Consider the following 23236-nt stretch of genomic DNA (forward strand, 5'->3'; position numbering starts at 1 on the left):
TTAAAAGCTTCCCTAAACAGGGCTGCCTTCAGATGTCTCCTAAACGTCTGGTAGTTTTTTTTCCTTTGACATCTGGTGGGAGGGTGTTCCACAGGGCGGGTGCCACTACTGAGAAGGCCCTCTGCCTGGTTCCCTGTAACTTTGCTTCTCGCAGTGAGGTAATCGCCAGAAGGCCCTCGGCACCGGACCTCAATGTCCGGGCAGAACAATGGGGGTGGATACGCTCCTTCAGGTGTACTGGACTGAGGCCATTTAAGGCTTTAAAGGTCAGCAGCAACACTTTGAATTGTGCTTGGAAACATCCTGGGAGCCAATGTAGATCTTTCAAGACTGGTGTTATGTGGTCTCGGCAGCCGTTCCCAGTCACCAGTCTGGCTGCCACATTCTGGATTAGTTGGTTTCCGGGTCAGCTTCAAAGGTAGCCCCACGTAAAGTGCATTGCTGTAGTCCAAGCAAGAGATAACTAGAGCATGCACCACTCTGGCAAGATAGTCTGCGGGCAGGTAGGGTCTCAGCCGGCATACCAGATGGAGCTGGTAGACAGCTGCCCTGGACACAGAATTGACCTGTGCCTCCATGGACAGCTGCGAGTCCAGAATGACTCCCAGGCTGCGCACCTGGTCCTTCAGGGGCACAGTTACCCCATTCAGGACCAGGGAGTCCTCCACACCCACCCGCCTCCTGTCCCCCAGAAACAGTACTTCTGTCTTATCAGGATTCAAGGCAGAGATGGAAAATGTATTGGGCCTTTGGCTGTTATTGAACCACAACTCCCATCAGCCCTAGTTAGCACACCCAATGCTCAAGGGTAATGGGAGTTGTAGTCCTTGTAGTGTCGGGGGGGGCACCTGGTGACTCATCCCTGATCCTATAGAAAACACTCAAGTGCTTGCTGGTACCAGTTAGTAATACCAAAGACTGTGCGGTGTCTCCAAGATCTGTGTCTTCTTTAGTGCACATCATCTATATTTTTGTGCCCCGTTTCTAGAAGGCATCAAAAATGTAAAGGCTGTAAAACTTTTTTTAAAAAGAGAAAATAGATGGGTTGTTTTTTCCAGTTTATTTGTATATATGCCCAGTTTTCATATATGCCTATTTTTTAAACGAGAAAGTATATGTTGGTTTTATTACACAAGAGTGCTGCTGGTATGTACACACAGGGAGAGAAATGCCTTCGTCCTTTTTAAACCGGCTGTAAAATGCATTGTGTGCACAAATAAATCTATTACACGGCACCTTCAACATGCTCTATTTGTGTTTTCCAACACCCTCCTTCATGGCTGGCCAGAATGAGGTCTTCATTGCATTGGTATTGCAATGTATTGCAATGTATTGACATCAGTGGAGTCTTTACTTGGGAGTAAATGCAATCTGTTTAGGAAGACATTTATTTCGAGAAACAATTATTTGGGGATTTCTTCTCCTTCTCCTTCTCCTTCTCCTTCTCCTTCTCCTTCTCCTTCTCCTTCTCCTTCTCCTTCTCCTTCTCCTTCTCCTTCTCTTTCTCTTTCTCCTTCTCCTTCTCCTTCTCCTTCTTCTTCAAGCCAGATTCCTAACTGGAAATAGCTTATCCACAAGGGTTTTCCTCTTGGTTAAGGAGAACAAAGGAGATGATTGGTTGGGTTCTATAACAGTGCTCTTTACGGTCCAAAAGTAACACCTAGTATTGCATTTGGAAGTGGGTTGAAAGCCAATACGAACTCTGTATGGAGCGCAGGTGTAACTTGTTCCCGGTGGTGAAAACACCAGGCAGATGGAAAGTAGTTTTGCGCAGGAAATTTTGAGGGTAATTCAGATGCTGGCTTTGCCGCAAAAGGGCTAATTGCTTTGCCAACTGAATGCAGGCAGTAAATGCAAAACCCACTGGTGTAGCCATGGTCCCATCTTCAATTGCCAGATGCAGAGACCAAAGCATCTAGAAAACCCATGGAGAAGTCCCAAAGCCCATTTACTAGCCTATATTCTTTTATAAGGTGACAAAATGCAATCCTGCTCTTTAAAGGCCAGACATCTGCTCCGTGTTTCTCTAAAGTCAAGTGACATTTTCTTGGTCGTGTTATTGCCTGCAACTCCAGGCAAAAGCCGCGGCGGGGAGCACACAGCTTCCAGAGTTAGGGCCTTTTTGCTGTTGCTGTTACAAAGAAGGTGCCAGCATGGGTTGAAAATGTGGGTGTGGGAAGCTGTGCCACTTAATCACTCATCACTTCACTAATTATATCCCCAAGGCCCATGGCACCCTTGGGCAGCTGCCAGGACCCAGGCAACCTGGCAAGGTTTGCCATGCCCACTAGTTTTAAGCAATTTTTCCCCCAGCACGCCACCTCAAAAAGGATATTGGGAGAGGTTAAGGAAAGGACAACCAAATTCATCACGGGGGTGGAACAACTATGAAGAAAGACTGCAGCATTTGGGACATCTTAGTTCAGAGAAAAGGCGAGGAAGAGGCGAGGTGATAGAAGGGCATAGAATTATTCATACACAAAGTGGATAAAGTTTTCCTCCCTCCCAATGCCTGAACTCGTGGACAACTGAGTGTTGGAAAATACAGGACAGATATAAAGCAGTACTTTTCCACATAAGGCACAATTAAACTATGGAACTTGCTTCTAACCAGGGGTGCCAACTTGAATAAAATATTTGGGCATTGCTCATTTACTTTGGTAAAAAGGTAAAAGTAAAGGGACCCCTGACCATTAGGTCTAGTCGCGGCCGACTCTGGGGTTGCGGCGCTCATCTCGCTTTATTGACTGAGCTTCCGGGTCATTGGCGTACAGCTTCCGGGTCATGTGGCCAGCATGACTAAGCCGCTTCTGGCGAACCAGAGCAGCGTACGGAAACGCCGTTTACCTTCCCGCCGGAGTGGTACCTATTTATCTACTTGCACTTTGACGTGCTTTCGAACTGCTAGGTTGGCAGGAGCAGGGACCAAGCAATGGGATCTCACCCCGTGGTGGGGATTCAAACCGCCGACCTTCTGATCAGCAAGTCCTAGGCTCTGTGGTTTAACCCACAGCACCACCTGCGTCCCTCATTTACTTTGGTGGCCCCCCTCAAATATTTTTTTGGGGGGTGCCGAAGGGACCTTGGCCCCTAGGAGTTGGTTCCTATGCTCCTAACTTGGATTTGATTGTGGCTATTGCTGCCTGCCACTGTGTTGCCAGGCTGGTCTTTGCAGTCAGCTGCCTCCCACCTGGATCTGGCCAGGTTTGTAGTGTCAGATTAAACCCGCGGAGTCCTCTAGGCAGTCAAAACCTGTGGGGAGGCTTGCAAATTATGTCCTAATACGCTTTTGTAATTGTCTTTCAAAATCAAGTCTTTTGATCCACTGTCGCGGGGGCCCCAGAAGGCATGGGGCCCATAGACCTGCTCTTCCTATTTGGTAATCTGGCACTGAACATCTGAACATCTGTCTGGCCACAGAACAATTGACTTGATGGGCTTTCAGTCTGATCCAGGTGTAGTATTCCTACAGAACTTTGCATTAAAAGCTTATTTTAAAAAAATCTTCCAAGTGCTTTAATGCCCTCCTCGCAACAGCTCAGAGAACAAACAACATGTATTTTACTTCTGTATAAATGAATACATGCACATAAATATCACCAACCCTTTTCCACCTGAATTGCCTCTTTTCAACATGCCACCTTTTTTTTTTTTTTTTTTGGCTTTGAAGTTTTACCCAGGTCTTACCTAACATCTTTTTCAGGGGCGGAAACCTGCAATGTGCATTGAAGAATGGAAAAGAAAAGAGAACTTTGATCTCTGGGAAGTTTAGATAAAAGACTTCTCTTGCCCCTTCCTTCACCACATGGGGATTTTTCAAAGGCTGTTTTATGAAAAAGTTGCGCTTTTCTTTGCCATCTTATCATTCTCTTTTATGGTGATAAGGCGTGCAAAGAATCCGCTTCTCATAAACCAATCCTTTCTGGTGGGCCACAAACTAATTCCCATTCCCATTAAAATTTGGTTAGTTGCTCAACCAACCCAGAAAAGGCTGTATCCGGTTTAAAACCCTAAAATTTTTTAGCTCATTAAAACCAGTCTCAGTCCTTTTGTTCTCCAGAGTAGCATCCCATCAACACAAAGAAACTTCACTATTACAGGCCCCCTACATTCCTAAAACACCAAAATGAAATATTTCTTAACTTCAGCTAAAATGGGGGTGGGCGAATCTATCGCTGTCAGAGCCGCTTCCAGGTCCCAGCTCACAGAGGACCACGCTAGCCGGCAGTACTTTACAAACGTCTTTATTGAGTTACAGTTTCCATTTCCAAGCCGCAGCGCGCAGCTCTACGTCTTAGAAGCTAGACCGGTGAAGCTCCGTCTGAGTCTCCGCCTCCTGTACACCAACTTAATACTCTAGCCTTACTCCACCTCTTCCGTCTTTCCTCCCTCCTCTGGGTCCCTCTACCCCCTGTGGTCTCTTCCTTCCTGGACTCTTCTGACGCTGACCCCCCGGACTCTTCTCCCTCCTTGCGGCGGGCTTTAGGACCTGGCTCCCTATCCGGGCTGCTTACTGTGCCGCCTTCCTGTGCATTTGAACTTGGCGCGCGCGCCCAGCCTTCAACCTTCCTCTTGACCGTTTCCTCGCTCCCCGATGGAGGTGTGGCCAATCCTGACTCATGCCCTCCCGCTTGCGGCGAGCCGCCAGATCCCGATACCTGGGACCCCTCCCCCCTACTGCGCTCTGGTGTGGAAGCTGGTCCCGATTTCCAACTGCTGCTCTCTGAGTCCCCTCTGGTCCCTTCTTCCTGGGGTGTCCCCCTAGGCGCCCCCCTTGCTCTGACCACTGGCGCCCCTTTCTGTGAATCTTCCGATTCACTGGAAAGACTCAGAGATCTCGGGCCGCTGTCATCGCTCATATTTCCTTCGGATTCCTCCCCCTCGCTCTCTGTTTCCTCCCTTTCCTGTGCCTCTGCTCCTGAACCCCTGACAATCGCGATTGGATATTCTCTCTTTCTCATTTTTATTCAGTTCAGATTTTGGATTTGCAGGCAATAGGGGGTGGGAAATTTACTTATAATTCCCTCCCACTGCATTCTGTTAACAGATGCCTTCCATCAACAAAGCAACACCCATTGCATTCAACGCATGGGCAATTTAGCAGCTTCTGGCTGTCAACAATGAGTCGCTAGCACTGGCCACATTGGGGAAAACTTCTCCTAAGTATAGGTTCTTGCTGCATTTCTGCAATTCACTACCGTCAACCCAAATGTCTGCCTATTGCAGTCCTGCCTAGCCTTTGACTTACTATGATACATGCCCAATCTTATAGGGACTTTTGTTGCCTGGAACTGCAGGAAGTCTGTGTGGAGAGTGGTAGGAACATACAAAACTACCCGAGTCCATCTAGATCAGTATTGTCTATGGCACCCGCCAGCAATTATACAGGTTTTCGGATATGGGACACTCCCAGTGCTATCTGAAGATACCAAGGATCGATCTTGCGACCTTCTGCATGCAAAACAGGTGTCTTAACCCTGAGCTGTGGCCCTTACTAAGAGCATCAAGTGCTTGTTGGGTTACAGCAGTGGGGTGTTTGGATTGGTAGGTCGTTCAACTGACATCAACTCTATTTCCTGCACTGTGGGTTAAACTACAGAGTCTAGGACTTGCCGATCAGAAGGTCAGCGCAACGGGGTGAGCTCCCTTTGCTTGGTCCCAGCTCCTGCCAACCTAGCAGTTCGAAAGCACCTCAAAGTGCAAGTAGATAAATAGGTACCGCTCCAGCGGGAAGGTAAACGGCGTTTCTGTGTGCTGCTCTGGTTCGCCAGAAGCGGCTTAGTCATGCCGGCCACATGACCCAGAAGCTGTACGCCGGCTCCCTTGGCCAGTAAAGCGAGATGAGCGCCGCAACCCCAGAGTAGGCCACGACTGGACCTAATGGCCAGGGGTCCCTTTACCTTTACCTTACCTTAAGTACAGCGAGTGACAATTTGGTTTTTTTGTAGTTTTTTTAAAGGAACTTCTTCCAAACTGAAAGCCCATTCATTTATTTAGAACCTGTTTGTCATCCTTTACAAAACAAGGAGGGAGCGTGTATCCTGTTTTAAACTATTCTGTGCAAAGTGATATTAAAAATCGAGAGAGAATGAAGATTCACATTAAAAAAAAAATTTTTTTTTACTTGTACATAGTAGTTTGCAGTGAAAAATTCCTATTACTGAAGGAGAGAAACAAATACAAGTCAGGCAAGCTTATACATCAGTAGTGAAAAGTGTCCCTTCTCAGTGTGCCTCCATCCCATAAATTTGGTTTCGATGGCATGCAGCTCCTCTAATCATAGATACATAATTTTGTAAAATTAACGCAAAAACCAATGTTTTTGAGAGTACTAAAAAGTGGAAATTAATTAACACACAGGAAGGCAACAAACATAAAATAAATTAAAGGCATGAATAGAAGCTTCTTTCTATATACAAATATCCTCTGGGGTTGTTTTTTTTCCTTTTAACTTTACTGACGCCAACTGTACAAGCATTACAATTCCTAAGCAAAATAAAAATGTACAAAGTCTTATTTTTAATTTAAAAAAAATGGGAAAGGAGATAGCTTAATATTGTCAGCTCCCCAGCAAGAGGAACCAACCCTTTGAAGCTGCAATATAACTCTAGTGAGCTGGAAATGAAAGCTTTCAGCTCCATTCCGAGCTCTAGAGCTTTGCTTGAATACAAGAAAGATGCACAGTGTTTTATTGGCAGAGACTGGAAGGCACTTCGTATCTTCTGTGAGATGCATAGCAATCATATGCAAAGTCCATCCCAAGTGCTGGCCTTTCCAGGTAGTGTGGTCAAAGCGCACACATCTGCACGCATTGCATTCAGCACCAACTTCCTCTGACAAAAGCAGATGCTACTCCCCAATTTTCATCTGCAAGCATGAGACCAAATAACTCTCAACCTATGCATTGTTTGCCTGCTAATCCGGTTGCCTAGCCATGATACATGATTGCAGGCTGATTGCAGTTTATAATTCCAGAAGGTCATGGGCTAATGACTCAGCCTCTGCTTAGTCTTTGGTTCCACTGAATAAAGCTGAGCTCATGGATATGCAGTTTAGCGGCCTTGTGCTACACTCGATACGTCTGCGCAGTATTGCTCTAAGGCTATGAAAGTGGACGTCGCTGAGCTTTCATGAATTCATACGTAGCACCAGCGCAGGGACAGCTTTATCAAGAATTACGTGAGAAAGCCATTGCTAGCAGGGAGGGAGTAGACGGGGCAGAAAATTCAGAAGTGCAAGATCCAGGAATTCGTTGCAGCCGTGAGTAAATCTTCTGTTATGGGATGCAACCTTTTTTCCTCCAAATGTTTGCAGCTTCTCATGGTCCACATCAGGAAATGTGGTTTTGCTGTAATTGGAACCTGCCATATGATTTTGTATCAGCTTGCTCATTGGCTTTGGTGAACTCAAGTTCTCCTTGCGGCAGTGCTGTTTTGGGGAGGAACTGTACTCCGTTCCTCAACAGTGAGGGATGCTCTAAATATGATGCAACACATTTTGGGGGGTGGGGAGGATGACCCAGGCAGGGCTCTGGGCATTAGGGATTTTGTATGCTGCCTGCTTGGGAATTGCAGGTGGGCAGAAGAGATCCTGCTTGAGATTTTCCCATCAGCCTCTCCCTGACCCCTTGGCCTGATCCAGAACGGTTCTCCTTCCATTCTTATTTCAACCGGCTTGCAGGCACCTGTGCACATGACATTAGCATGCCAAGTAGCCATTCCTTACAAACACACGATTCTAGCAGGCTGAAACTGCATACATGAGTGCTAGTGATCAGGTTCATACATGTCACTGAGCACGTGGAACCTCGCACCAGGAAGCTGAAAAATGCATACACACACGATCATGTTTAAATCACACCTGACAGGGCTTAACTACCAGCGCTAGGAGCTGTCCATTGCACAAAGAAGTTGTGGGAAACCTTTGGCCCTCCAGACATTGCTGACCTCCAACCCCCATCAGCCCCAGCAAGCATGGCCAATGGCCAGGGGTGGTGGGAGTTGTACAGCAACATCTGGAGGGCCATAGCAACCTCCTGGGAGTCCCCTACTTTTCTCTTCCACATTCCTGCAAAGACCAGCACTAGGTCAACGAGTAGGATTTTGTTGGATTGACTGCCCGTGCATATTGATCTTTAGTAGATATGCAAAGAGAAGAATATTTTTTGATTGCAACATAAAGGTTTCCATTACTCTGCGAAAGGAAGCCCTTGTCTGTGTAGAGGCACGCACAAACACAGAGCCCTTCTGACATGCCACAACAGGGAAATAAACACCTTACACTGGATTTTCTTAGGTTCTTTGCGTATGTCAGAACTGATTGTGTTGTTCAGCACTTTGGGAAGTTCTCCTGTAACCTAAGGCAGATAGCTTTGCTTCAGACGCATAACATATATCTTAAATCTCCTTCACCACTAGATTCTAAAAGAGTGGATTGAAAAAACCAGCAGTTTTGATGAACCATTTACAAAGCTTTGTACAGAAATATACGAAATGGTCTTCCTGCCAATCTTCATATCATCTTGACAAGTTCTTTGCAGATTTCATTCCCCCCCCCCATGCATAGCTTGCAACAACAAGGTTTGTTGCTTGCTTTACTGGTGCTGAGCTTTCCATTCCCCCACCACCATATTCTCACAGTAAGAAAGTTACAGTCTAGTCCTTCCACATTGTGGCAACCTATGGTGTGTTCCTTCTTGGCTCCTGCACATCTTTTCATTCATACTTGTTTAAAAATCTTTGGAGAATGAAATGCATTGGCAGTGCAAAATGGGGTCAGGTGGGGAGAACTGTTAAGCAACAAAGTCAACGCAGGAGGTGTTGTTTTTTAAGATAAGGCTTCTTGGGTTGCAGGGGAGGGTGTTATCTGCAGGCGCAGGATTCCACTGTCATGTTTGGGTAGACTTTGAGTACCACGTTCTTGTTTTCATCGAAGAATAAGATGCTGAGAGACGACATCTTGTCTGGGACGCAGCAAGGCTCTGGAATCCCAGAGACCACACCCACAGCTCTCACAATGCTTTGGATAGTTGCATGGTTGGAGGGCTTCAAGGCCTGCAGAAGAGAAGAACAGCAGTTAACTGGGCTGGGAACACACAATGTTTAACTGATCCTTTATAGCAGCACCACCGTGAATAGATCTGCAGTGTTTTTACACCAGGTTTAATTGCCAAGGCTTCCCTGAAAGAACGATGGTTTATTCTGATGCTTTAGTTTTGATGGCTGTTTTGGAATTTGTTGTTGCAGTTCTGGCATGAATATTTTGCGGTTTGAACGGGGATTGCTCTGTATTTCAGGATTGTTAAGATACATGTTAGCCACCTTGGTTATCCTTTGAAAATAAGGCAGGTGTGTGTGTGTGTGTGTGTGTAATAAAATTCACTGTATGTTCTAATATCTCAGTTTGGTTTGGCATTATTTCAGGTTGATTAGAGATAAAGTGACATGGAAGGCTTGCAGCTCCCAGTCCTACATGTTTACGGAGTTCAATGAGTTCCTTGGGCTACTGTACGCCCCCTGCACATAGGTTAGCATTACTAATTAATTCTGCACATCACAGTTTATGTAAGTGAAATAAATCCTCAACCAAGCCATCTTATTGGACACTGTACACCTTCCTTAACTGATCTGAAAACCAGCTCTGATGGAGCAAGTGGTTGGCGACCCAGGGCTTGAAATAGCTGCCGTGTTGGATATTGCTTATCAAATGCAATTAACGAACCGTTTGCATGTCAAAATGCCACCTTTTGTATGTAAGATATCACTTATCAAATAAAATCCACAAACCGCTGCATGCCATCCTTCCTCTTAAGAGCTCATGATGTAATAAACGGAGGCCGCCCAGTTTACACTTGACTTGCTCTGTATAAAAGGACAGGGGCTGAATGTGGCTCTCTCTGCTTGGCCCTTTGAACTTTCCTCAGGTCACAAACCCTCTTTCACCAGATCACACCTCTCACCAGCCCAACATTGCACCTGCCCAGTGTTTTTGTCTGGTTGGAATGTGTCCTCCAGCTCTGATAAAACTATTTGGTTGCCTGGAGGATGGAGAGAGGTGTGCGAATTCTGGGTAGATAGTAGCCTACTGTAAAAAGATAAAATTCACATGTAATTCTCTGCCCTCTTTTGCCTCTGACCCCACCAGTGGCCTAGTGTGGGCTGCCAGCGCCCAGGGCCTTGCAGAGGGAGGGAAGTGGACGGAGTACGCATGCGCACTCAACTGCCTAACAGCGTCTGCGTCACCCAAAAGATCGTAGCTGCAGAGATAAGAAAAGAGAAGCAGTTCCATTGTTTAGAGAGATCACTTCCTGGTTCACACAGAGAAGCCATTTTCAATGGAACCCAGCGACAGAAGTGCAGAGCTATACTGAGGCAGCGCTGGGTGTTGAAATTTTGCACCCCTAGGAATTTTGTGCTCAGGGCAACTGTCTCTGTGCCCCCCCCATTCTCCGCCACTGGGCCTCACCCACTGCTGGCATGCACCAACCACCCCTCCTGTGAAGGCTGCTTAGAAGGAAATGTGCCCATTGGGCAGAAAAACGCCTTGATCTGTTAAGATAGTTTCCTGCAATTATTAGTAGCAACAAAGCACATCTTGCCTAACATGCACATTAGCGGCCATGCCTATGCAAAATCAGGTTTCCTAACTGGATGTGGGAACATGCATACAAATTGATGGTGCCCATATGGTTTTCCCAGTAGTGATGTATGGAAGTGAGAGCTGGACCACAAAGACGACTGATCACCGAAGAATTGATGCTTTTGAATTATGGTGCTGGGGGAGACTCTTGAGAGTCCCATGTACTGCAAGAAGATCACACCTATCCATTCTGAAGGAAATCAGCCCTGAGTGCTCACTGGAAGGACAGATCCTAAAGCTGAGTCTCAAGTGCTTTGGCCACCTCCACTCCCTGGAAAAGACCCTGATGTTGGGAAAGATTGAGGGCACAAGGAGAAGGGGACGACAGAGGATGAGATGGTTGGACAGTGTTCTCAAAGCTACCAGCATGAGTTTGACCAAACTGCCGGAGGCAGTGGAAGACAGGAGTGCCTGGCGTGCTCTGGTCCATGGGGTCACGAAGAGTCGGACACGACTAAACAACAACAACAACATGTTCCCCCAGATGACTCCAGTTACCAGGACTGCATGTTTGTAGCCCAGAAAGCAGCAAAGCTGGAATATGAGCCAGCTCTTCGGGAGGAAAGTGGGGACTGGATTCTGTCCCCTCTCTGCCCCTTCCCCATCAAACAGCTAATCCAGGCAGATTCCAGCTCCCCTTATCACGCTATGTACGGCTATCTCTGGCTGCTGCACATGCACTTCGTTGGATTTGGCCTCTCACTCCATTCAAGAGCAGGCGGGTAAGATGTGTTTTTAATTTCAGTGCAAGATGCAATTTCCCTCCCGGTAATCTTTAAATTCCTCTCCAAAATGGAACATAATGCCAGCAGACCTCTCTCCCTTTCCGTGGATGATTTGCTGAAATGGAAGGTGTAGCAGTTTATAAAGAGATCTCTGTTGCATCTGTTAACACCCCAAAATGGGAAAAGGGGTTCCTCAATGCGCTGCTGTTTGAGCCAGTCAATATCTTATGTAAGAATAATTTGCAATATATTGTTCTCTGTCTTTTGTTCCTCCCCCAGCCCCCAGTGTTCCTGTTAAAGGATTTAATGCATAAAATGTGGGGTGGAGTGGGGCAGGGAAGATGAGGAGACCTTTGAGCCCATTGTCTGGATCTCTTTTCCAGAAACATTTCTAGAGGTCCCACGTCTTTAGAGTATGTACAAAATGAAGTCAGAAAACAGGAGAAGACTATTTTACTGCAGGCATACGAATTAGGACAGAGAAATGAAGGATCTTATGCTATCCCTAGGCATGCGCAGGAATTTTCTAAGGTCCTTTTGCTCTCACCGAATGCCAGGAACAAAAGGTTGCATTAGGGATCCATGAAATATCCATTGTGTCTTATGAGCTAAAAGGAATTGGAAACAGGTGCTCTGCTGATGTTGAGTCTATTTTATTAGGAACGCTGGGAGGTTATGCTTCTCCAAAGTCAATTACCGTTTCTGAAAGGGGTTGTGAGTTTATTGTTCTGCTTTTGTGGTTTTATGCACAAAATAGCAATAAAGATGTTTGCTGGCCTGTGGTATGGTTGTGGTATGAGAGCAACTACTCTCCGGTTGACGCAGAGCCTTGCTTGGATGCGGTTTTCAGTTTAAATTTAAAACTCTTGGTTTTCCCTTCTAGGCACTGCACTAAGAAATATGAATGAACCTCTTGTTACTCAGAGCCAGCCTAGACATTCAACAGAATCAAGCTGTAAAGTTTTTCCTGGTCTTCAGGCTACAGTAAAATAGCATGTCAAGGAGGATTCCCCCTGCCCCCGCTGTTCATTTCCTATGTGCAGCTTTTATATGAACGTACAGTGCGGCACTTGAAGCAATACAGTGCAGTATAAATGCCACCATTTGGTTCTCCAGAACTGGGAAACAGAGCCTGCCAATATGGTGTCCTACCGACCCAGAGTTTGCTGAACTACAATTCCCATCATCCCTAGCAATTTGTGTTGCTGCCTGGGACCAATGAGAGTTGTCGTCCAAAGCATCACATGGGCTACCCATCGTGCAAACTGACCCACAGGGTCATACTAGATGTGATGGCTGCAGTTCTTTGTGTTTAGACACAAAACTGCTCTGATCAAGTGTCTGAGCGAGGAGAAGGGAATCCTTCTGCCTGCCTGAAGCTTCTCTCCTGAGCTGCTGTTCTACTCAGCTGAACTCTGACCCTGGAAGTAGGCTCAGCTATCCAAAAAGTTATTTGGGAGCTATAAGCATCAGCAGGCCTAGAGAGAGTTGAGTTTCGTGCCTCCTCCTTGCTGTTAGAATCAGTTTGCTTATCCATCCATTTGGTACATTTGTAGCATATATTTCATTCAGAGTGTTCAAGATGGCATTACATTATTAATTGCAAAAATATTTGTGCACAGGTGATGGCCAATTTATGTGCATCCAATTGACGCTTGATCGCATGGCGCCAAACCCAGAAATGACCTGAAAACGTCATTAAAAGTCACTAAAAGGGTGGAACTGGGTGGGGCAGAACATTTTACACAGGCCCCGCCAGAACTGACACATGGAGACCCGGAACGTAACCCCATGCACAAAACAAGGATTGCCTGTATTGCTATACAGTGGGACCTCTGGTTACGAACTTAATTCGTTCTGGAGGGCCGTTCTTAGCCCGAAACCGTTCTTAACATGAGGCATGCTTTCGCTAATGGGACCTCCCGCTGCCGCCGACGCACGACTTCTGCTTGCATCCCGGGGCAAAATTCGCAACCAGGAACATCTACTTCCAGGTTAGTGAAGCTCATTACCCGAAGCGTTCATAAGGACGATGGTACATCTGAGGTTCCACTATATAATAAAAAATTGCAGTTTACAGCAATAAAAACACACAACATATATTCTTCCCCATCATTTTATTCTTATAAACAACCCTGCGAGGCAGATAAGACTGAGGTGGCTGGTCAAAGTCAGGGGAAATAATAGCATCTCTCTCTGTGGTATGTCTGTGTGTGATCTACAAAATAAAAATTAAAAAACGATGTGGGGGCTCCTATCTGTATTGGGGGCACTGCTGCTTTTTCTTCAAAACAAAAGTGGGCAATTTAAGCATTCTTTTCGAAAGGTGTTAATAATTTTATGTGTATGTTGGCCCATGAAGCAAAAATAGCAGCAACAGCAGCGGCGGCAACAAAACTGACCAATGCAGGCTTGTAAATAGTGGCTTGCATGATTGTCAGTGAGCAGTTAGGGAACATTTTGTAAATAAATAGTAAGACTTCCACCCGCCACCTTTTTATGATTGTCAATACAGGTGACTAATGCCATGAGCTCAGACAGATGGGTTGGTGTAAACACTCATGGACTGGTAACATCTGACAATTTTATTTGCAAGACAGGACTAATATGTTTATTAGCTAAAGAAACAAGCCTGTTCGCCACCTGGAATATTATATGGGAAAGGTAGGACAAAAATATTTTTAATAAATAGCTGCATCTAATAAAATAAATAAATAGGCATAGGTATATTCTGAAGGCTCTTGGTATCTAAACCTCATGCAGACCCCAGGGTCAGAGCAGCTACAACAGCAGCCTCTGCTCCCCAATTTGGTAATCAGAAAATTCTCCAGGGACAGCCCCAGATTTACAGAAGCTGCCCCAGTTTCTGATTTGATCTAAGAATGTTCTGCCTTTCCTTAGGACACCCCTATTTTCATTAGAGAAATGTTGGAGGGTATGGAATTATGTGACCCTCTGAGTCAAGGAGATAAGTAACTAGACAACCTTTAGAAGACAACTGGAGGCAGCCCTGTATGGGGAAGTTTCTAAATGTTTTATTATGTTTTTATATATGTTGGAAGCCACCCAGAGCGGCTGGGGTGACCCAGTCAGATGGGCTGGGTGAATATATAATAAAATTGTTGTTGTTGTCAAAATAGGATGTCCCTGTTTTCATTGGAGAAATGTTGGAGGGTAACCTATCCATTCTGAAGGAAATCAGCCCTGAGTGCTCACTGGAAGGACAGATCCTGAAGCTGAGGCTCCAAGACTTTGGCCACCTCATGGGAAGAGAAGACTCCCTGGAAAAGACCCTGATGTTGGGAAAGATGGAGGGCACAAGGAGAAGGGGACGACAGAGGACGAGATGGTTGGACAGTGTTCTCGAAGCTACCAGCATGAGTTTGACCAAACTGCGGGAGTGGAAGACAGGAGTGCCTGGCATGCTCTGGTCCATGGGGTCACGAAGAGTCGGACACGACTAAACGACTAAACAACAACAACAACAATGCCTGAAGGCCAGAAACAAAAGTGGATGTGGCTCTTACCATTGCACCATAGGTTGCATTTCAGCCACACACAAAACCAGAGGGTTGCTGCACACACCCAAACCTTCCATCCATGCAAACAAGTAGTATTGTCACAGGTCAATGACACATTCCATGCAGGCAAAAGCACTCCAGGAGGGTGTGGCCTGTAGGGATTCCCAAAGGCCATCTAGAGAGGGCCCCACATTTCCCTCCTGGGCTTGAGGTTCTCCATCACCCCTGAGCTACAGAGTAGATAAGAAAGAGGAATTCCTTTCCAGAAGCAATTTTTCGTCCTAGCTTTCCCTCTGAGTAGCAATTATTTATGTGTGGGACTGTTGGAATGCCCAGTCCTCTGCCTGCAGTACTTTTCGGCGCATATATTTGTCTCTGCATTAGAGCAGCTCAAGACTTTGCACAACAGCCACCTTTGGTGTTGTGCAGGTGTTTCCTGTAGAAAACACATGAAGTGTAAAAATAAAATAAAATGATGAGTGTCCTCAGACACCTACGGACATGTTTTTGGGAAGCTAGATGAAAGCAGGGCTGTTAAGACAGACAGAGTGGTAATGATTCAAATCCACATGGATTTCCCCTCTCCACCTCTCCGGTTTTATTATCTCCCCCAGCTCCCAGCTGGTCTGCATCTGGATATCCAGGATGCCTACCCGAGCGAGAGGGGGTTAATGGAAACACGGCAAGGAAGGGGAAAAGGAAGAAGTGTGAGTAGTTACAAAGGAGCAGAGAAGCTGCCTTGTATCAAGTCACACCCTTAGTCCATAGGAATGGAGGAAGAATTTGGTGCAGTTCACATTTAAAGGCAACCCGGCTGAACTTGCGCTTCAGATGGTGAGCCGTCTTGTGAAAAAAATACTGTATTTTTCACTCTATAAGACGCACATTTTCCCTCCTGAAAAGTAAGGGGAAATGTGTGTGCATCTTATGGAGCGAATGCAGGCTGCGCAGCTATTGCTGAAACCAAAACAGCGACAAAAAAAACCCCTCTTGCTGTTCTGGCTTCAGGGATAGCCGCACAAAGCCTCTTCAACAACATTTGATTCAGAATTTCCCCCCCTTGTTTTCCTACTCTAAAAACTAGGTGCATCTTATGGTCAGGTGCGTCTTATAGAGCGAAAAACACGGTAAGCAAACCAAAACGCAACGATCCTTCCCCGGTTTGCGCTTCTCTGAATTTTGCAATGCAGCTCTCCAGCCAAGTAATGTGTATTAAAAAGCACATATTAAGGTGGGTGTAAATGCATCTATCAGTGACAACGACATGTAAAAGTGCATTATGTCAGGGAAAATACCGCACAAAGGTGCATTAGATAAGGGATAATCACTTTGCAAAAATGGGATGGAAAAGTCCTCCTTGCCCAAGTAGCACAGTTGGTTAGAGCATGGCACTGATAATGCCAAGGTTGCAGGTTCGATCCCCGTATGGGAGAGCTGCGTATTCTTGCATTGCAGAGGGTTGGACTAGATGATCCTCAGGGTCCCCTCCAACTGTACCGTTCTATGAGAAGACTGGCATTGCATTGCAAAATTCAGAGAAGTGCAAATTTCACAGGATGGCTGCACTTCGGAGAGCAAACCAAATGCAAACTGCATTTAATGTTTCTAAATGCCCTCGCCCCACTGCACATCTCTAGGCCCCATCCAGGCACTGACCAGAATCAGCCCTACTTATTTTCAACCCAGTGGATGCACCACGTGCCTTTCCTCTAGAGTTCGCTTGAAAGGTAGAGGTCTACCAGAAGCAATCCTTTGAAACATTATATGGGGAAATGACAAAATCTTTTGTTTCACGAGACTTTAGGGGACTCTAACATGACATTCATTTGCTGTTCTTCTGCTTAAATGTAGTTGTTACTGATGTTTAATTTTTTTTGCAATTTTTTTGTGGCTTTATACGCAGTATTCTTGGGGTGTTGTTTCAAATTGTAAGCAGCCTTAAGGGCTTTGTGAAAGGTCAAATGTTGGCGGAATAACAAAAAAAAAGGCCTATTAACAATCAGAAACCCAAAAATTTAAAATAAAAACACACCATTGTCATACGGCATCATCAGCAGAGGAGAATTCCTTCCCAAACCAAAGGCAGCCATCTGCACACACCGTTCCAGGCACAGGAACTGATGAAATGGGCAACTGAATCTTACTTCAACATTGGCAACTTCAACATTCACTGCACTTGAGGGCCACAGGGTCAAGCACTTTGCCTTCCAGAACCTCATTGCTGCTCCCCAACATCAGCTGCCTGAGTCGGTCACCTCACTCTGCCTAATGATAGGGCCGACATGGCCAGGGGCACCCAAGAGTTGATGATGATGATAATAATAATAATAATAATAATAATAATAATAATAATAATAATAATAATAATATCCCGCACATCTGGCTGGGTTTCCGCAGCCACTCTGGGTGGCTCACCGAACATGTAAAACATAATAAAGCATCAAACGTTAAAAACTCCCCAATACAGAGCTGCCTTCAGATGTCTTCCAAAAGTTATGTACAGTGGATCCTTTGGGTAATGTAACTTTCGGGTTGTGAACGTAGCAAACCCGGAAGTGGATTTGCCACTCGCATGTGTGCAGAAGTGCTCTGCGGTGTCACATGTGTACGCAGAAGCGGTCCTCCAGTTACGGAATTTCCGGGATACAGCTGGGCCTCCGGAACAGATCCCATTCGTAACCGGAGGTACCACTGTGGTTCTTTATCTCCTTTGACATCTGAAGGGAGGGCGTTCCACAGGGAGCGTGCCACTACCGAGAAGGCCCTCCGCCTGGTTCCCTGTAACTTCCCTGAAACCAGCAGAAGACCCTCAGAGGAGGACCTCAGTGTCTGGGCTGAGCGATGGGGGTGAAGACGCCCCTTCAGTTAAAAGATTAGGTTGCTGCTTACGAAGCTCTCCACACTGGCCTGCCTGGCTGCCATTCTCTTAGCGTAGGTTTGTGGAAGGAGGCACACAGCAAGAGGGGGTTAGGATGCCAGGATGAGCCACTACAAGATAGGTCTGAACTTCAGGAGAGCACCAGTAATAACAATGACATGGAAAAAGAGGATAGAGGAAAGATTTTTCTCCCTCTCTCTTGGCACTAGAACTTGTGGACACCCAACAAAACTGAAACAGAATGTTGAAAGGTTTAGAATATTTTTTTTCTTGTTTTCCTGCTCTAAAAACTATGTGCGTGTTATGGTCAGGTGCGTGTTATAGAGCGAAAAATGCGGGTAAATCTAATTAACAATAATAATTTATTTGTGCTTTTATCTTGTGAACCACACTGAGATCTTTTGATGAAGGGCAGTATATAAATGTTAACAACAACAATAGTTAAAGTATGGAACTCTGTTCCACAGGAGAAGTGATGGCCAACAACTTGGGTGGCTTTAAAAGATGAACAGACAAATTCATGGGGGAGGAGGTGGCTATCAATAGACTATAATGGTTCTGAATACCAGTTCCTGGAAACCACAGGAGGGAAGTGTGTATCTGTGCTCAGGTCCTCGGTGTGAGTTTCCCACAGGTACCTGCGCCATGGCAGCCACTCATGGAATCCAGATGGTAGCTGAAACATCCCATGCCAGTGGCATGATTTTTTTCTCCACCCTAGTGGAACCTCGTGGCTTAGGGCATCCTGCTCCCCAGCCGAAGCACTTATATTTCAGCACACCGAGTTTTAGAAATGGGCTGCAACTTTTATAAAGCACTAAACACGGTTGTATTTTATTATTTTTTTAGAAATGGGCATGCAGGGGATATTAGGGATGATTAACCAGGCAGTCACGAGTTCGCACATTATTATTACCCAATAAGCAATTTATAGCTTATTTGAATTCTGTAAAAAAAGCCTGCTGTAATTCTCCCCTGTAACTTTATTTTTATATCTTTGTGTAAATCAGTTCTGGATTCTTACTTAGCCATTAGGAAGAGAGAGAGAGAGAGAGAGAGAGAGAGAGAGAAAGCCCACTTACTGCATACTATGGTTTAATAACAATCAAGCTGGATTTTATTGACACTTTTAAGAAAGCCACGTGCAGTTTGTTAAAAGGATGGGGCTGCGTTTTTCCGCACTGTGTAGAGATAAAGCAAGATTTAAAATATATATAGAGAGAGGCAGCCCTGAGTGCTCACTGGAAGGACAGATCCTGAAGCTGAGACTCCAATACTTTGGCCACCTCATGAGAAGAGAAGACTCCCTGGAAAAGACCCTGATGTTGGGAAAGATGGAGGGCACAAGGAGAAGGGGACAACAGAGGACGAGATGGTTGGACAGTGTTCTCGAAGCTATGAACATGTGTTTGACCAAACTGCGGGAGGCAGTGGAAGACAGGAGGGCCTTGCGTGCTCTGGTCCATGGGATCATGAAGAGTCGGACACGACTAAACGGCTAAACAAATATATATATATATAGAGAGAGAAATACTGTACCTTTGGAATCGGGAACTGGCATTCACCTGAGCAATAATAAGCATCAAAAGATTTAGGGGAAATAATCCATTCGCTCCAGCCAATATCTGCAAAATCCACTTTGAGGTAGCGCCGTGTGCAGTATCTCGGCTCATTCCACTGCTTCCTCCTTGCCTTTTTCAGGGTCTGCTCATCGAACTGCAGCGTCTGGCTTTTCTGGTGGTTGTTCTTTCTCTGCTTCTTCTTGTTCTTTGCCCTCTCCGCCAGCCGGGGCTGCAGCGTTTTGTAGTGCTTCCTCTCTTCCCAACCTTCGTCTTCGCTGTACTGGTACTCGGCGCCCGGGAGCTCGTTGTTCTGCAGAGGCAGCAAGACGCTGGCGGAGCGCTTTTGCCGCCGTTCCCCCAGCCCGCGTTTCAAATGGCTGTCTAATTTGGGGAAGCTGGCCGGAAGCGGGCTCCAGTGCCCTTGCAAGCTGGAGACGACACTCTCAGGCTCCGAAATCGCAGAGTCATTCGCGTAAACGAGAATGTACGGCTCGTAGCTGGGGTGCATGTTCTTCCAGGTGTGCCGGCCGACGGTGGCCATTTTGACTCCAATGAGCAGGTCGTTGTTTTGCTTTGCCTTGCTCAAGACTTGAGTGATGTTCTTCCACTGCCAAGAAAGGACGTCCCGGAAAGCAGTGGAGACGTTGATGGAGTAATGCCCCAGGGTCCGAGTTTGGTTTCCCGACGGAGGAAAACTCAACAGCGAGAGGCAGATCTGCATGTCGGGCTTCCTGTGCCCGTGGCGAGAGCAGCCCTTGATATGAGGGCAGTTATTGCTATTGTTCTGGAGATCCCCAACGTAGTAATGCAACAGAGCAGACAAGATGTTTTCAGACTTGGTGAGGGAGGTCAGGTTAAAAACCCGAACTTCTTTGTTGCCAGGGATCCCTAGGAGAAGGGAAAAAAACATTTGTGTGAGGATAGAAAAGGTCAGGTAATCTGCCTGTGACTACCATACAAGTCAGTTTAACACAAAATTTCATTTTTAATTGCAACAGATATTCATTCATTTCCTTCAACTGATGCATCTTATTCTATAGATAAAACAGGACTTCAGCTGATCAATTGGCAAGGATGCATTTTCAATAATAATAATAATAATAATAATAATAATAATAATAATAATAATAATTTATTATTTATACTTTGCCCACCTGGCTGAGTTTCCCCAGCCACTCTGGGCGGCTCCCAATCGAGTGTTAAAACAATACAGCATTAAATATTAAAAACTTCCCTAAACAGGGATGCCTTCAGATGTCTTTTAAAGATAAGATAATTGATAAGATAAGATGGGGATGAGATGGGAAGGACACACCAGATTTTGCTTTGCTACTTTCTTGGAATGAAAAAGAAAAGGCTGCCGGGACACATCCCCCCCCCCAATGCTCAGAATTATAAAGGCAAATTGTAAAGTCTGCAATCTTAGCTGAGAATAAAACTGCTATTCTAGCTGGTGCGTCTTGTCTTCCATATTGGAGCTCCAATCATTTAAACAGCTGCAGAGTGCCATCTGGAAGCAAGCTTAGTGCTCTGCGACCTATAACAACTTTTTAAACCTTCTTATAAAATTGGTGAGCCCATACAGATGATCAAAATAGCACAGAGTGAAGACTCTCGTCCCTAGATAGTTTGGTCAGTGATCTCACCCTTTTAGGATTTTAGCCTACTTCAGGTGTAGGTTAGTAGCAAAATGGTCTTCTCTACCTAAGAGCCATTTGCGTGACAATTGCTCAACTCCATGTAGAATTTAAACCAGATGGAAAAGGCAAGAAGACGGAATTGTTTTCTCCAGTTCTGTTCAGAGCACGTTGTGGGAAAATGATGAAGTGAAACTCAAACAAGAGGGTCACATTCTAGTTTAAAAGCCAATCCACTGAAGATACCCAAAGCAGGTTTTGCAATGTTTTAAACACTTGCTGCTCTTCATCAATAGATGTCACTGTTTTCCTGCATTTTCAGCTAGCAACTGTTAGGGAAACTCATTGCAAGCTGGTTCTCGGATGCTGTCACCACAGATGCTGTGATGTTACATTGGCTTTGATTTAGAAAAGGCAGAAAGGAACACATGCCTATAACTCTGGAAGAGAAGAGGGGGGGAAATAATTTTTTCATGCAGCAGATCCGCAGTTTGCTAATCATCATCTTTTAAATCATGGACAGCGGCCGAAGTTGAAAGCACGACCCAGAAGCCAAACCACAAGATGAAGGCTGCTCTCACAAGCGATGCTCAAGTTGTTGTTGTTTTTACATTTCCCATATTTGTAGCTCTAATGTAGTGCCTGCACAAACTGGAAAACAAACTGGATTAAAAATAACTCTCCTCTGCTTTCAGCCCCGCATTAGCAGTGATCACACAACTGACAAGTTCCAGGCCAAAGCAGCAAACCCAGGCACACTTGCTTGTCAGTCTCATCTAATGGGATTTAACGTCCCAAGTTACCATTTAAGACTGGGGCATGGGGTGGGATTGCTTCTTCTTTGCAAAGCATCCCTTGATTTCAAAAACAGGGCCCAGAACTGCATTTTTCATTCAGTTACAACCTCTTTGATTGGTTAGCATGGCCCTGGTAAAAATAGAAAAAGATGGAGGTGCTATGTTGCAGCAGCAGTGAGGGCAAAGTTAGGCAAAGTGATACAGCCCCCATTTGTTGTTGGACTACAACTCCCATCAGCCTCAGCCAACATGGCCAATGATCAGGAATGATGGGAGTTGTAGTCCAGCAACATCTGAAGGGCCACAGGTTCCTGGGGGAAGGTATTGTTTCGGGATGATTTTAAAGCCAGGAAAATGTAATGTTTTTTGCTTTACTGGATCTTGACTGTTTTTAACTGGAAATTTTGCGCATGCACACGCACACACACACACATACACACCTACACACCTGCCTTGGGTCTTCAGGATGCAGTAGATCAAGCACATAATAATTATTTTTTTGTTTTAATTAACAAAATTTATGCTGATGGATTGCAACAAAACTTCTAAGTACATTTAGCGGCCAGAACCATATTGGAAGAATCAACATGGCTGTAGGATTATCCTGGATATCGGATTTCTTTAGATTTTTATTTGCAGCAGTAAGTTAAAAGCAAATAACTTATCGCAAGCGTGTTCCTTACTCCATCACTGCCATTTCCTCCTCCCGCCATTTTGGGCACTTTCACATGGCTGAATCAGTCTCCGTGTTGGCACAGGGCTGATTTTGCTTAACTATGAGTCAAATGTGTCAAGGTGATGATGGAGTGATGGATGGATGCGGACAGATTTTTGCAGAAGGGCTGTTTTGTACCCTTCCCCCACCCCCACACGCCTGATTGCCAATTTCACATGTGCTTCACATATGGTTTGTGGGAATACACACAGAATATATATCCAGCCCCATGATAGGCAGTAATGGGTCTGCTTCTGCTCATGGAGGGGGAAGCTTCTGCTGACCCAACTCTGCACTGAGAAAGTAACACTTCAGGATGGGGCAGGCTGAGACAGTGCAATTGTTTCCAAACCACACTAGTTAAACATTATTGATGCATGACACTGGAGTTGCAGTTGCAATGAAAGAGTGTGTGATCAGGAAGCATTAGGAAACACTGTAACAGGTACATTCAACAGGTAAATTACCTATTACTCTATTCTGCTTTCCAGACCATTATTGTCTCCCAAAGCAGTTTGCATTAATTAAGGGGGGGGGGGGACAGGACACATGAGGGAAGAGGAGCGGACAGGGAATTGATGGACTGGTTCCTAGTCCACTCACTAGCGACACTGTAGAACCAGACAGAGGGCCTTCTCGGTAGTGGCACCCGCCCTGTGGAACGCCCTCCCATTAGATGTCAAGGAAATAAGCAGCTATCTTATTTTAAAAAGACATCTGAAGGCAGCCCTGTTTAGGGAAGCTTTTAATATTTAATGCTGTA

At 45.5% G+C, this 23236-nt stretch overlaps 1 protein-coding gene across 1 annotated transcript in view; it reads right to left on the bottom strand.

Moving 5' to 3' along the window:
• Positions 1–6095: 6095 nt before the first annotated feature.
• BMP3 (bone morphogenetic protein 3) overlaps positions 6096–23236 on the bottom strand; it is a 33620-nt gene continuing 16479 nt past the window's right edge. The window contains 2 exon segments of the mRNA XM_081207160.1: positions 6096–9053; positions 19302–20212. Of these exon segments, the coding sequence (XP_081063286.1) occupies positions 8862–9053; positions 19302–20212 (1103 nt within the window). The 3' untranslated portion in view covers positions 6096–8861.

Source organism: Podarcis bocagei (genome assembly GCF_964188305.1).
Source record: "Podarcis bocagei genome assembly, chromosome: 9".
NCBI classification, from domain to species: domain Eukaryota; kingdom Metazoa; phylum Chordata; class Lepidosauria; order Squamata; family Lacertidae; genus Podarcis; species Podarcis bocagei.